This window comes from Salvelinus namaycush, chromosome 3 (assembly GCF_016432855.1).
Source record: "Salvelinus namaycush isolate Seneca chromosome 3, SaNama_1.0, whole genome shotgun sequence".
Classification (NCBI taxonomy): domain Eukaryota; kingdom Metazoa; phylum Chordata; class Actinopteri; order Salmoniformes; family Salmonidae; genus Salvelinus; species Salvelinus namaycush.
Window position 1 is genome coordinate 42,470,046 of NC_052309.1, and position 15,706 is coordinate 42,485,751.

General features: G+C 41.4%; 1 protein-coding gene across 2 annotated transcripts in view; it reads right to left on the minus strand.

Annotated features, from left to right (window-relative positions):
• Nucleotides 1–1,046: 1,046 nt before the first annotated feature.
• Nucleotides 1,047–15,706, minus strand: part of LOC120031571 (cullin-5-like) — a 33,367-nt gene continuing 18,707 nt past the window's right edge. For both annotated transcript variants that reach the window (XM_038977391.1, XM_038977383.1), the window contains exons 15-19: nucleotides 14,266–14,441; nucleotides 12,515–12,676; nucleotides 6,410–6,528; nucleotides 3,426–3,549; nucleotides 1,047–3,192 (exon numbers count right to left, since the gene is read on the minus strand). In XM_038977391.1, the coding sequence (XP_038833319.1) occupies nucleotides 2,998–3,192; nucleotides 3,426–3,549; nucleotides 6,410–6,528; nucleotides 12,515–12,676; nucleotides 14,266–14,441 (776 nt within the window). In that variant the 3' untranslated portion in view covers nucleotides 1,047–2,997. The remainder of the gene's footprint in view (nucleotides 3,193–3,425; nucleotides 3,550–6,409; nucleotides 6,529–12,514; nucleotides 12,677–14,265; nucleotides 14,442–15,706) is intronic.

Consider the following 15,706-nt stretch of genomic DNA (forward strand, 5'->3'; position numbering starts at 1 on the left):
AAATGCACACTGGACAGGTGTAATGAACATGAGTAAAATTTGACCATAACGATCGTTCAAATCACCTGTAAATGCACACAGGACAGGTGAAAAAAATCACATGTACAAATTACATTTGACACTTGAAAAAAGCAAATGAAAATGATCATTACAAGCGTTCAAATCACCTATAAACGCACACTGGACAAGTGGAAAATGCACATGTAAAGAAAATTACATTTGACACTTGAAAAAAAATCCTAATCACAAGTGTTGCATGTTTCTGTGTAAGACGATTTGAACCTTTTGGCTTTCCATATGTCCCTCTCCAAGTGCACGCCAGGGAGGAGCTGCGGACTGAGCATGTGCGGTGTCGGTGTTGACACCAAACTCACACTTAAAAATGCTCCAAGTGCAAATCTTATTAAGCGGGCTATTTTTGTGATGGTCGCGCTCAGACTTTAAAAACATTATGCGCGAAATGTCTTAAATAGGCTATTAATGTTGTCTGATAAATGCAATGCATGAGTATTGGTAAGAAATCATCACATCGCTGAATTGAAAAATTGTTGGCTGCACTCTGCCCCACTCGTGTGGTCAAGATGTGCAACAGATAAGAATACTGTGTAAGAAGATTAACACATGGACTGGAATAAACCTATAGCGCAAGGGACCAGGAATGCGTCCCAATTAGCACTACTGTCTCCCGAAGAGTATACTTGTTCTCTTTCCTTTATGGACTTGGAAGGAAATTACTGCTATATGGAAACTCTGTCTAGCCCATGCCAACACCAATTAAATGCTTCTACATTTGTGGGGAGTAGTGAATGAGAGCAAACTTCTGGAGGAAAGAGAGATTATAAAGGACGCACCCCGACCATAGGCTTCTTGTCTAGAGTTAGGCTATTAACCATATTGCACACACGGGATTCGAAGTGGGTATTGCAGCAGGCAGTTTTTCAGTTCACAAGGCATGGTTCATGAGTTAAAAATAACTTTCTAAAATCTTTTCAAAAGGACTCCATTTGCCAAATTCCTAAATAAATAAACTTGAAATGAGCATGCCACAATTTATTTGATTCGTTCACCCACCAGGCCATACTCAACATCGGCATTCTTTACAAACCAGCTGTAACCGCGACAGAGATTCAGCACCACTTAAGATGACAGCGACGGAGTCAGAATTCCTGAAGTTTAGTGCCACCTAGCAATGGACATATGCTAAAAAATGTAGTTACTTGCACCTTTTTCCTGCTTTGGGAAGTAGCCCAGGGCCGAATGACAACGTTGATTTTGACTTTCTTATCTTTTTAAATAAGGTGCTGTTTATTTCATCATCTCATTACATATTTCTGTACACTCCTTTAGCTCTGTACTGTGGTAGTTACCATCAGAACCATGTATAGAGAAGGTTATATACAGTATTTGGACATTGACATGTTTTGGATCTGTACTCCAGCATTTGAAATGATACAATGACTATGAGGTTAAAGTGCAGACTATCAGCTTTAATTTGAGGGTAATTCAATCCATATTGGGTAAACCGCTCAGAAATTACAGCACTTTTTATACATAGTCACCACATTACAGAGAACCAAAAGTATTTGGACAAATACTTGTGCCTCTTTCTCAATTATTATTTACGATTCATTCATGATTATCCGCATCCACGTTAAAATGTACAAGTGTTTAGAAACATTCACAAAAAAAGTGACTCCAAAATGACACAATGCATGGTAAATAATATCTTTCTATTGGGCACAATATAATCTAAAACACAACCAAAACAAACTGCAATTGCATCCAACAAGTTTGTAGTCACGGCGTGCTAAAAATATGGGACCAAATACTGTACTTTTGACTACTTTAATGTATTTTCTAAATGGTTCACCCGATATGGATGAACATACCCTCAAATTACAGCAAACAGTCTGCACTTTAAACTCAGTCAAAACAGAAAATGTGTGTCAGTCTGTTTCTTGTGAAAACAGTGAACAACTTGTGAACATTTCTGAATTATAATATATACTGTGGAGCCAGTTTCCCCACCCCAGATTAACCCAAGTTCTGGAATAAAGTGCACTTTCAATGAAGATTCTCCATTGAGAATATATATATTTTAAAATCTAGGACTAATGTTAGTCTGGGTCTGGGAAAGTCCAGGAACGACGTCACGTCTTAATGCAGTGTTCACATGCTAGTCGGAACTAAGAAACTCTGAAATTTCCAACTTCCTGATTTGTTGAACGCAGCACATGTATAACTACAACCAGTTAGTCGAATGATTCAGGGTTTCCTAGTTCCGACTAGTACATGAATGCAGCATTAATTCTTTGTTCGTCACCACAAACAAAAACATGGCCAACAGCTTGGCTCAGACAGTTGCCCGAGGACACAGCTTGTTCTGTTGAAGAGGTCCGACGACTTGTTGGCCAGGCACAAAACTTGGGACTGTAGATATGGAGGGAAACGGACCTCCTACCGTTCTTCCTTCCATGTCGTTAGAGAGACCTAACAACCATCGTCACTCCAATAGTGGTGGGGTGTCCATGGATGGTGTCGGGGTGGTGGTGCAGTCTGTGTGGTGGTTGGTTGACAGTAAGGCGAACGCCACATTAACAGAGACAAACCTTCACAACCACCATCCACGTCCCATCTACAGACAAGGACATGCCTCCTAGACAAAAACGATGACTGACACTCGGTGGGTGTGGACTCCTGCTGAGAAGCTCAAACTCATTTCTTTCTTACCCTTTCATTTTCACCACACAAACTCCTCCCTTTATACATTTCTGTAACTCTGTCCTAAATCAAGTCTTTATTTCCCCACAGGAATAGATAAACAAATTATCAAAGGTCAGCTTGAAAATATTCTTATTGTCCGTCAGGGTTGAACCCCCACGATACAAAGATGTTATTTTTTTCTAAGACGGTCAGGCCTGGAAATATTTTATTGTCCATCAGGCCTGAAGAACCACCGTTATACGTCATCACCACCGTTATACGTCATCACCACCGTTACGCCATGTAGATGAAGGTGTTGAGATCCGTCTCGTCCCGCTTGATGTACTTGTGCTCAATGAGCCACTCCATCTGCTCCTTGATCATCTTCTTCTGAGGTAGGAACATGTTTTTGAGGATCTCGACCAGCTCTGTCTGCAGCTGGGCGTTGGTGATCCGCTTGCGCATCTTCATGATCTGGATGATGGCCTCCTGGAAGGGGAGAGACCAAGAGAAGAGAGAGAGGGTGAATCTCAATTGTACTGTATTTCCTTGATACCTTGCATCCTCCATCCTTGCCGCTTTCTCAAAATGCATTGGAGAAGAGCCAAGGGGAGAAACCGCAGATCTTCTGCCTCAATGTGCCTTGAGAAAGAGATGAGGATGTGAGAAATAAAAAAATCTTATTTGCAATGACCTTTCAATGGGAAGCCCTTATATAGTACCTGTGTTCTCAATATCCTGAGCTGGACGATTCCCTCGTTCTCCTCCTCCCTCATTCGCTCTGTGGTGAGCTGAAGCCGGCCAATTAGGTTAATCTTCCCCCTCTTCTGTACCTTGGAGTTTTTTCTGGACACACACACAAAATTTAGAGGTGCTACTAGTGGGTATTTTTTGTGCCACATACTAAACTCAGCAAAAAAAGAAACGTCCTCTCACTGTCAACTGTTTATTTTCAGCAAACTTAGTATATGTAAATATTTGTATGAACATAACAAGGTTCAACAACTGAGACATAAACTGAACAAGTTCCACAGACATGTGACTAACAGAAATTGAATAATGTGTCCCTGAACAAAGGGGGTCAAAAGTAACAGTCAGTATCTGGTGTGGCCACCAGCTGCATTAAGTACTGCAGTGCATCTCCTCCCCATGGACAGATTTGCCAGTTCTTGCTGTGAGATGTTACCCCATTCTTCCACCAAGGCACCTGCAAGTTCCCGGACATTTCTGGGGGGAATGGCCCTAGCCCTCACCCTCCGATCCTACAGGTCCCAGACGTGCTCAATGGGATTGAGATCCGGGCTCTTCGCTGGCCATGGCAGAACACTGACATTCCTGTCTTGCAGGAAATCACACACAGAACGAGCAGTATGGCTGGTGGCATTGTCATGCTGGAGGGTCATGTCAGGATGAGCCTGCAGGAAGGGTACTACATGAGGGAGGAAAATGTCTTCTCTGTAACGCACAGCGTTGAGATTGCCTGCAATGACAACAAGCTCAGTCCAATGATGCTGTGACACACCGCCCCAGACCATGACGGACTCCCCACCTCCAAATCGATCCCACTCCAGAGTACATGCCTCGGTGTAACGCTCATTCCTTCGACGATAAACGCGAATCCGACCATCACCCCATGTGAGACAATACTGCGACTCGTCAGTGAAGAGCACTTTGTGCCAGTCCTGTCTGGTCCAGCGATGGTGGGTTTGCACCCATAGGCGACGTTGTTGCCGGTGATGTCTAGTGAGGACCTGCCTTACAACAGGCCTACAAGCACTCAGTCCAGCCTCTCTCAACCTATTGCGGACAGTCTGAGCACTGATGGAGGGATTGTGCGTTCCTGGTGTAAGTTGCAGTTGTTGTTGCCATCCTGTACCTGTCCCGCAGGTGTGATGTTCGGATGTACCGATCCTGTGCAGGTGTTGTTACACGTGGTCTGCCACTGCGAGGACGATCAGCTGTAGTGCTGTCTTAGGCGTCTCACAGTACGGACGTCGCAATTTATTGCACTGGTCACATCTGCAGTCCTCATGCCTCCTTGCAGCATGCCTAAGGCATGTTCACGCAGATGAGCAGGGACCCTGGGCATCTTTCTTTTGGTGTTTTTCCAAGTCAGTAGAAAGTCCTCTTTAGTGTCCTACGTTTTCATAACTGTGACCTTAATTGCCTGCCATCTGTAAGCGTCTTAACGACCGTTTTACAGGTGCATGTTCATTAATTGTTTATGGTTCATTGAACAAGCATGGGAAACAGTGTTTAAACCCTTTACAATTAAGATCTGTGAAGTTATTTGGATTTTTGCAAATTATCTTTGAAAGACTCCCTTTTTCAGGACCCTTTCTTTTTTTGCTGAGTTCAGCTACAGGACAACCTCCAAGTTTAGAAATTCAACCTGTAAGATACAGTGCATTCAGGAAGTATTCACACCCCTCGACTTTTCCACATTGTTGTGTAACAGAATTTCAAAATGATTAAAATTAGATTGTGTGTCACTGGCCTACACATAATACCCAATAATGTCAAAGTGGAATTATATGTTTTTAGAAAAATGTCTCGAGTCAATTAGTATTCATATTGTTATGGCAAGCCTAAACTTCAGGAGTAAAAATGTGCTTAACAAGTCACATAATAAGTTGCATGGACTCAGTATGATTTTACAATGACTACTTCATCTCTGTACCACACACATACAATTATCTGTTGTTAAGTCCCTCAGTCGAGCAGTGAATTTCAAACATAGATTCAACCACAAAGACCAGGGAGGTTTTGGCATAAGAAACGCTTAAAAGGCCTTATAAATAATTTGTTAGATACTACTGCACTGTTGGAGCTAAGAAAACAAGCGTTCCCCTACACCCGCAATAACATATGCTAAATATGTGACCAATAAAATTTGATGAGGCCAATGGTGACTTTAATGAGTGTGATAGAAAACTGAGGATGGATCAACAACATTGTAGTTACTGCACAATACTAACCTAAATCAAGAGTGAAAAGGAAGACTATAGAATACAAATATTCAAAAACATGCATCCTGTTTCCAATAAGTCACTGAAGTAAAACTGTAAAGAATATTCATATTTTCAAGCATGGTGGTGGCTGCATCATGTTATGGGCAGGCTTGTCATCGGCAAGGCCTAAGGAGTTTTTTAGGATTAAAAGAAACGGAATAGAGCTAAGCACAGGCAAAATCCTAGAAGAAAACCTGGTTGTCGGCTTTCCAAAAGACAGTTGCCTAGTTACAGTTCTGACTTAAAATCGTCTGGAAAGTCTATGGCAAGTATTGAAAATGGCTGTCTAGCAATGATCAACAACCAAATTGACAGAGGTTGAAGCACTTAGGAAAAACAATAATGTGCAAATATTGTACAATAAAAGGTGTGCAAAGCTCTTAGACTTACCCAAAAAGACTCACAGCTGTAGTCGCTGCCAAAGATGATTCTAACATTTGACTCAGGGGTGTGAATACTTATGCAAATGAGATATCTGTATTGTACTAACATTTCTAAAATTATTTTTTAATTTAGTAATTATTGAGTATATTTAATCCATTTTGAATTCAGGATGTAACAAAATGTACAATAAGTCAACGGGTATGAATACTTACATTGCCTTCAGGAAGTAAAGCTAGCCCAGAGAGCCAACTCTGTGGCGGTAGAGAGCCGGGTTGCAAACCCCATCTGGTCACACATTAGGGAACACTTACATTAGTGAAAACTCCTGATTGACATAGAAGAGGGTGCCCTCTGCAAAGTCTTTGGGCGAACCCACCACTGGGTCGTAGGACAACACCTGCCGCTTTAGCTTGGGGAACGCTACCAGGGACTGAAGGAAAAGGAGAGAGGGAGAAGAAAAAGGGTGAAAAAAGAAGAGTGATAGAAGGAATGAGAAAGAGGAGAGAAGGAAAGGAGTCTAAACTTAAATGAGTGGATATTGTTTTGTAGCTGTGAGGAGCATAAAAGGTTGAGAGTTAACAGGATCCCGCTTTAAATGAAGTGCACATTTTAAAGGCTTCACCTATAACCGTATGTCATGCTTTAAAAAGGATTCATAAATGTGGCATAACTACCGATTTCAAATGTGACATAACCCACTGTCAAATATGACAAACCTGTGCTTTATAAAAGGGTGGCATAAGAACCGATTAAAGGCCTTATAAATCATATCAAATTGAGGCTTCACAAAGCATTTATAACCCTGCCATGTATCTTGGTAGAGCATCGCAATGCCAGGAGTGGGTTCGATTCCCAGGACCACCCATCCGTAGAAATGTATTCACACATTACTGTAAGTTGCTTTGGATAAGTGTCTACTAAATTGTATATATTATATTACTCTAAAACATTTCTACACTGAACAAAAATAAACAACATGAAACAAGATTTTACTGAGTTATAGTTCATGACGAAATCAGTCAATTGTAATAAATTCATTTGGCCCTAATCTATGGATTTCACATGTCTGGGAATACAGATATGCATCTGTTACTTAGATACCTTAAAAAAAAAAAAAAAAAAAGTAGTGGATCAGAAAACCATTCAGTATCTGGTGTGACCATTTGCCTCATGCAGTGAAACATCTGCTTTGCATGGAGTCGGTCAGGCTGTTGATTGTGGCCTGTGGAATGTTGTCCCACTCCTCTTTAATGACTGTGTGAAGTTGCTGGCTATTGGCGGGAACACGCCGCCGTACATGTTGATCCAGAGCATCCCAAACAATCTCAAATGGTGACATGTCTGGTGAGCAATGTTCCTTCTAAGCTGCGCGCAGTAGCCGAGCAGCTCCCCTGGACTGCTGCGCAGAAATATCAGCCCCTCAGAGAGAAGCACGAGATTGAAGCAATATTTGTCTCGGCCTGTTGGCGGTAGGTGCACACAATTCAGCTGGGTAGGCAAACTGTGGCCATTTTGAACAATTTCATGTGTCTGAAGGTACAAACTCTGCCTTCCCTGCGGGCCTAGAGCGCAAATCAAGTGCACTATAGGCCTACCGCTGGCCAAATCGGATGGCTCAGATGACCGTGTGCGCAGTAACGTAGCATGCATAAAAGCAAGCTACAGCAAAGATACTGAGATTTCAAAACGCTTAAAACCATGATTAAAGACTGTCAACAAATACAGCAAAGAGATACTGTTTTTATGAGTTCATGTTTAAGTTCAGCACTGTCAACACTTTGTATTCAACACTTTTATAAGACATAAAATCAGTGTTCTTCCTATTTCCACTCAGCGCTACAACAAGAACTGCAGCAGTAATGAATGTGTATCTATAGGCGTGTGTTATCATTAGTGGCTTGGGTCCTTAAAGGAATTTTTCATTTTATCTGTTCATAGGAACAACATGAATTTGTGCATGAGGCAGAAATAATGCGGTGCGACTCGAGTTGCCCCATCAGCTGGAAGACAGTGTCCTTTTTTGGTCAGTGTCAGTGGAGATAAGGGAGAGCAGAGGGATGCTGAGAGGCGGACCCTCAGTCTGCTGCTCTCTCCCTCTGCAGAGACTGACCATCAGATGCAGATACCATCAGTCCAGTAAAATAAAAAGCAAACTATTTAAAATGTACGCTCACTCAGCTGTGCATCACAAGTAATATAACAACAGATCTATTACTGGTGTGATCATATAGCCTACCTGAAATGTTGAAAGATACTTTTTAAAAAGTGTCGTCTCGAACAACAATGCATTAGTAGCAAAGCCAATATGCGGTGATAATGTATTGGGCACATCGCTTACTGCACAAACCTCATTGCTACTGTAATATAACTCGTTATTGTTATTTTACTTCTGCTCATTAATTAATAATTTGTTACTTTGATTTCTTTTTAGGCTTTTCTCTTAACTGCATTGTTGGTTAGGGGCTTATAAGTATTCGGCGCATGTGACCAATTTAAAAACAAATAATTTTATTAGTTAATGTTGCATAGGCTTTTTTTTTTTTTTTAAGTCATGGTAAAAAAACAAATCTGAGAGGTATCTCAGCTTGCATTTTGACTCAGTGATCTTGACTCAGAAAAGGTTGGTGACCACTGTTCTAGAGTTTTCCCTGCTAACACTATCTTTCATTTCCATTTACTATAGCAATTGTGATCGAATCAACACAATATTAGCCACTTTCAATGCAACATATCGAAACAAAAAACTATGTAAGAGATTTTGTTGTAGCCAGAACGCATCAGAGTAGGATTCTATTGCATTGACATGCACTACTCAGCCCGTACTCTATACAGACCAGTGCGGCCTAAACAATCAGAGCTGCAGTAGGCCTATATCCAAATAGACCATTGCCATATATGGATATGTGCCATTTACTTTTAACTGGACTGTGTTCACAGCATGAGCGGTTGTGAGTAGATGCACTTGTTTTGAGATCAAAGCAAGAGCTCCATGTAGCCACGTGTGCACATTTTGTTCATGTCCTTTGCTAGTTATTGAGCTACTAGCCCAATTATAGATACTTTGTAGTCAGCAATAGGTAAGTGATTGCTTCTTACAAGAGCACAAAATGTAAATTTTATTGAAAAGCGAATCAGGTAAAGAGCATTTTGTGTCTTAAAAGGGGCAGTGTTGTATTTTGAGAGACAGACTTCAATAAGCTAAGTAGCCAATAGGCAGAGGGTAGCATAATTTGTCTGATTCTCTGTAATAATGGTATGAATAATAATGCATTTTATTTTGTAAAGTGTTTTCTTGCATCAAACACCACAACATTGTCGGTCACCTCCTTGTCTGAAGGACAAGAAGATGAATCTGTTTATGTCAAGCCCTCCATGTTTTATTTTTTTCTCCCAAAAGCCTCACGGAATGTAGGCCTACATTAAACACTACACATTGGCTGCAACTGTAGACTGAATGATAGAACAGCTATTTCCATGTGAAAATGTTACGGGATGCATTTTATGGTAGGCCTATAATATGATCAAATGGCCGCTTAAAACTAACTTAAATCAAGTACAGCCTCAGAGTTCATAGCAAAAGTGCGCTGGAAGTTGCACAGAATTTTCACAATGTTCAATTTAGCGCTCAGCAGACCTGAAATTTGCTCAGTGCTCAAAATAGAGGGAACATTGCTGCTGAGTATGCAGGCCATGGAAGAACTAGGACATTTTCAGCTGTGCATTATCATGCTTAAAACACGAGGTAATGACGGCGGATGAATGGCACGACAATGGGCCTCAGGATCTCGTCACTATCTTTGTGCATTCAAATTGCCATCGATAAAATGCAATGGTGTTTGATGTCCATAGCTTATGCCTTCCCATACCATAACCTTACTGCCACCATGGGGCACTCCGTTCATATCAGTAAACCGCTCGCCCACATCGCCATACACGCAGTCTGCCCGGTACAGTTGAAACCACAATTAATCCACGAAAAACACATTTCTCCAGCGTGCCAGTGGCCATTGAAGGTGGGAATTTGCCAACTGAAGTCGGTTACAACACCGAACTGCAGTCAGGTCAAGACCCTGGTGAGGACGACGGGCACGCAGATGAGCTTCCCTGAGACGGTTTGTTACAGTTTGTGAAGAAATTCTTAGTTTGTGCAAAACCACAATTTCGTCAGCTGTCCAGGTGGCTGGTCTCAGACCATCCCGCAGGTGAAGAAGCCAGATGTGGAGGTCCTGGGCTGATGTGGTTACACGTGGTCTGCGGTTGAGGCCAGTTAGACATACTGTCAAATTTTTGAAAACGTTGGAGGTGGCTTATGGTAGAGAATTAAACATGCAATTCTCTGGCAACAGCTCTGGTGGACATTCCTGCAGTCAGCATGCCAATTGCACACTCCCTCAAGACATCTGTGACATTGTGTTGGGTGACAAAACCACACATTTTAGAGCGGCCTTTTATTGTCCCCAGCACAAGGTGCACCTGTGTAATGATCATGCTGTTAAATCAGCTTCTTGATATGCTACACCTGTCAGGCGGATGGATTATCTTGGCAAAGGACTAATGCTCAATAACAGGAATGTAAACAAATTTGTGCACAACATTTTTGATTAGTAAGCTTTTTGTGCATAGGGAACATTTCTGGAATATTTTATTTCAGCTCATGAAACATGGGACCAACACATTACATGTTGCGTTCTTCCATTTTCTAATAATTGCGCCAACAGTTGTTGCCTTCTCACCAAGCTGCTTGCCTATTGTCCTGTAGCCCATCCCAGCCTTGTGCAGGTCTACAATTTTATACCTGATGTCCTTACACAGCTCTCTGGTCTTGGCCATTGTGGAGAGGTTGGAGTCTGTTTGATTGAGTGTTTGGACAGGTGTCTTTTATACAGGTAACGAGTTCAAACAGGTGCAGTTAATACAGGTAATGAGTGGAGAACAGGAGGGCTTCTTAAAGAAAAACTAACAGGTCTGTGAGAGCCGGAATTCTTACTGGTTGGTAGGTGATCAAATACTTATGTCATGCAATAAAATGCAAATGAATTACTTAATCATACAATGTGATTTTCTGGATTTTTGTTTTAGATTCCCGTCTCTCACAGTTGAAGTGTACCTATGATAAAAATGACAGACCTCTACATGCTTTGTAAGTAGGAACACCTGCAAAATAGGCAGTGTATCAAATACTTGTTCACCCCACTGTATGTGTTATGACTTACCAAAGGTGTCTCACTTCAAACAAAGTATTGCAGGATACTACATAAAATGTTCTGCTGAGTTATGAAGGTTATCATGATCCACGGGTTACTGTAGGTATTTAAATGGGTTAATGGACCTGCAAAGCTTGCGTTTGTGTCAGAACCAAAATATTTGGAGTAATCCGAACTGAGACTACCGCACCAGGTATTCCTCCAGGGCTTGATGACAACCTGATACAAATGGTGGCAACATTTTGCGGCTGATCTTCCAGCAAGGGAGTGGGTGAATGTGTCAAAGACATGGCTGTGCCCAAAACCGCACGGTATGGCTCGTTTTTGTTGTGTGCACACTGAGGAACATCTAACTTAGTTCCAGAAGAAAGCCACGTTCAAGTTCTTTAGGTTGTGAGCTTTCATCACGGTAAGTGTTTCTTGGTGTAATGCCGTCCCCAGGCTATTGCACACAGCACATAAGCCTGGGATATCAACCATTCAAAGTTGGCCTTAATGACAGATTCTTTACCCAGGTCACTCGCACAAGTTAACAGTCAAAAAGTCATAATTATGGCTAAACCCTCCCCATTTCCATAATTTGTATTTTAAACCTAACTAATAATGAAGACCAAGTTTCATGTGTTGGTCCAGCAGACCTCTGCACATTTGAGCTGAAGTGTAATGTGACTAACATGACTTCACTTTAGAGCGTATGCCATCCATCAGCACAACATGCCCCCCCTTTATAAAGCACATATATATCATATTTGACATATTGGGTTATGTCACATTTGACATGGGTGATTATGTAAGTTATGCCACATTTATGAAGCATGACATACAGCTATAGCTTTGTAACACATGTAGTGCTTATGAAGACCTCATAAGCTGAACGTCACTTAAAGCAGGACCGATAAGTTCCATCCATCACAGCTAGACGTCAATCAAAAAACATTTTAGAAAGTACTAATGGTTATGGTCGCATGGAAACTGCAGGGAGGTTTCAGGGTTTGTTTGTTGCATATCAAATTAATAAAAAACACGTTTTCCAGAAAGCCCGGTTGGAAGACTCCCGGAATAAAGCAAGGATGTGCCACCAATCCAGAAACCCTCCAACTTGGATTTCGGGAAAACATGGCAATTTTGAAAATGTTACAGGAATCTTGTAACCCTAGTCCTTACGATAGATAACCCTTTGACCTCCATCTACCCTTTGATACCGTGCATTACCCAGAGGGTGCGTCGGAGCTCGGCATCAGGCAGCTCCGTGGCCAGCTTAAGGTTCTCAAAGCTGATCCTCTCCCGAGGCCTCTGGTTCCAGGCAAACAGCACAGCCAGTTGGAATGTGGTCACCTCCAGATCGTACTGGCCCACCTCATTCTTAAATGTGATCTGGATAGAATTACATAGAATCTCTATTAGAGGTCGACCGACTAGGATTTTTCAACACTGATACCGATTATTGGAGGGTCAAAAAAAGCCGATACCGATTATTCGGCCGAATTTATATATATGTAATAATGACAATTACAACAATACTGAATGAACACTTATTTTAACTTAATACATCAATAAAATCAATTTAGTCTCAAATAAATAATGAAACATGTTCAATTTGGTTTAAATAATGCAAAACCAAAGTGTTAGAGAAGAAAGTAAAAGTGCAATATTTGCCATGTAAAAAAGCTAACGTTTAAGTTCCTTGCTCAGAACATGAGAAAGCTGGTGGTTCCTTTTAACATGAGTCTTCAATATTCCCAGGTAAGACGTTTTAGGTTGTAGTTATTATAAGACTATTTCTCTCTATACCATTTATATCTCATATACCTTTGACTATTGGATGTTCTTATAGGCACTATAGTATGCCAGCCTAATCTCGGGAGCTGATAGGCTTGAAGTCATAAACAGCGCAATGCTTGAAGCACAGCGAAGAGCTGCTGGCAAATGCAGGAAAGTGCTGTTTGAATGAATGCTTACGAGCCTGCTGCCGTCTACCACCGCTCAGTCAGATTATTATAATTAAGTCTATGATTTGATAGAGCAAACACAGAAATATGAGCCGTTGGTCATTAATATGGTCAAATCCGGAAACTATCATTTCGAAAAAAACAAAACATTTATTCTTTCAGTGAAATATGGAACCGTTCTGTATTTTATCTAACGGGTGGCATCCTTAAGTCTAAATATTTCTGTTACATTGCACAAGCTTCAATGTTATGTCATAATTATGTACAATTCAATTATGGTCTTTGTTAGGAAGAAATGGTCTTCACACAGTTCGCAACGAGCCAGGCAGCCCAAACTGCTGCATATTTCCTGACTCTGCTTGCACAGAACGCAAGAAAAGTGACAATTTCCCTCGTTAAAAGAAATTCATGTTAGCAGGCAATATTAACTAAACATGCAGGTTTAAAAATATATACTTGTGTATTGATTTTAAGAAAGGCATTAATGTTTATGGTTAGGTACACATTGGTGCAACAACAGTGCTTTATTCGCAAATGCGCTTGTTAAATCATCACCCGTTTGGCGAAGTAGGCTGTGATTCGATGATAAATTAACAGGCACCGCATCGATTATATGCAACGCAGGACAAGCTAGTTAACTACACATAGTTGATGATATTACTAGGTTATCCAGTGATTATGTGAAGATAGTTTTTTATAAGATAAGTTTAATGCTAGCTAGCAACTTACCTTGGCTCCTTGCTGCACTCACGTAACAGGTAGTCAGCCTGCCACGCAGTCTCCTCGTGCAGTGCAATCGGCCATATTCGGTGTCCAAAAATGACGATTACCGATTGTTATGAAAACTTGAAATCGGCCATAATTAAAAATCGGCCATTCCGATTAAACGGTCAACCTCTAATCTCTATGGTCTGGACAGAGAAGAGGCTGGAAGGGGTGAAGGTGCAAGAGGCTGACCCACCCCCTAGGCACTCCTGTGTGTGTGTGTGTGAGGGGGTGGTGCTTTATACTCACGATGCCATTGGACATGAGGTGATGCCAGTGCAGTTTTCTGCCACTGTGGTTCTTCTTGTAAAAGTCCTCCACCTCGGGGATCAGGTCCTCCAGCTCGGTGGGCAGTGACACAAACACCTTCTCTGAGCTCCGCGACCACGCCCCCGCATTCAGGATCTTGATGTTGACAGAGTCCGCTGCACAAGAGGGCGAAGGGGATTACATGTCACACACACACTAGTATAACTACTAATTCATTGTTTTATACAATACATTTGCCACATTTGATCAGTTTCTAGAACGAAAGATTCCCTGATCAAGATGTCATTTTTCGGCATGTTGATGAAAAGCCCATGTCCATTCCAGTGTTCCATTTAATTATATAATATACACTTTCAAGTACTTGAGCTGTGCTTTTTTGGGGGGTACTGGTAGTGGAGCCAGTGGAATAGTGCAAACTCCAAGCGAAATTCCCAAAACATTAAGGACTGTATCAATAGTAGTTTAATTGCTTTTCACTAGGTCTCATCCAGCCACATACATCAAACATTATACCCACAAAATGTATAGGTACACAGGTTTGATTCCCGCTTGAACCAGAAATACAAGACCTGCCAACCTCACCAGATGGATGGTCTGACATTCTTCTGTAGAATTCTCTAATACAGAGCAGAATTCATGGTTCCTTCTATTAACTTATTATGGCTGCAGGGGCAGTATTGAGTAGCTTGGATGAAAGGTGCACAGAGGTGCCCAGAGTAAACGGCCTGCTCCTCAGTCATAGTTGCTAATATATGCATATTATTATTGGATAGAAAACACTCTGAAGTTTCTAAAACTGTTTGAATTATGTATGTGAGTATAACAGAACTCATATGGCAGGCAAAAACCTGAGAAAAAAATCCAAACAGGAAGTGGAAATTCTGAGGCTGGTAGATTTTCAACCAAGCTCTCATTGAAATCACAGCGAGATATGGATGAGTATGCACTTCCTACGGCTTCCACTAGATGTCAACAGTCTGTAGAACGTTGTCTGATGACTCTACTGTGAAGGGGGGCCCGGATGAGAGGGGAATTAGTCAGGTCTGCCATGAGGTGACCATTCTTTGACCATACATGAGGGAGCTCCGTTCCATCGCTCATCTGAAGTCAATGTAATTCTCCGGTTGGAACGTTATTCAAGATATGTTAAAAACATTCTAAATATTGATTCAATACATCGTTTGACATGTTTCTACGGACTGTTACGGAACTTTTGGACATTTCGTCTTTTAGTGAACGCGCTTCCCTGACGTTGGATTTGTATACCAAACACGCAACAAAAATAGCTATTACCGAGAAAAAAAACGAACATTTCTTGTGGAAGTGGGAGTGCATTCCGAAGAAGATCAGCAAAGGTAAGTGAAGATTTATAATGCTTTTTATGAGTTTTGTTGACTGCACAATTTAGGCGGGTAACTGT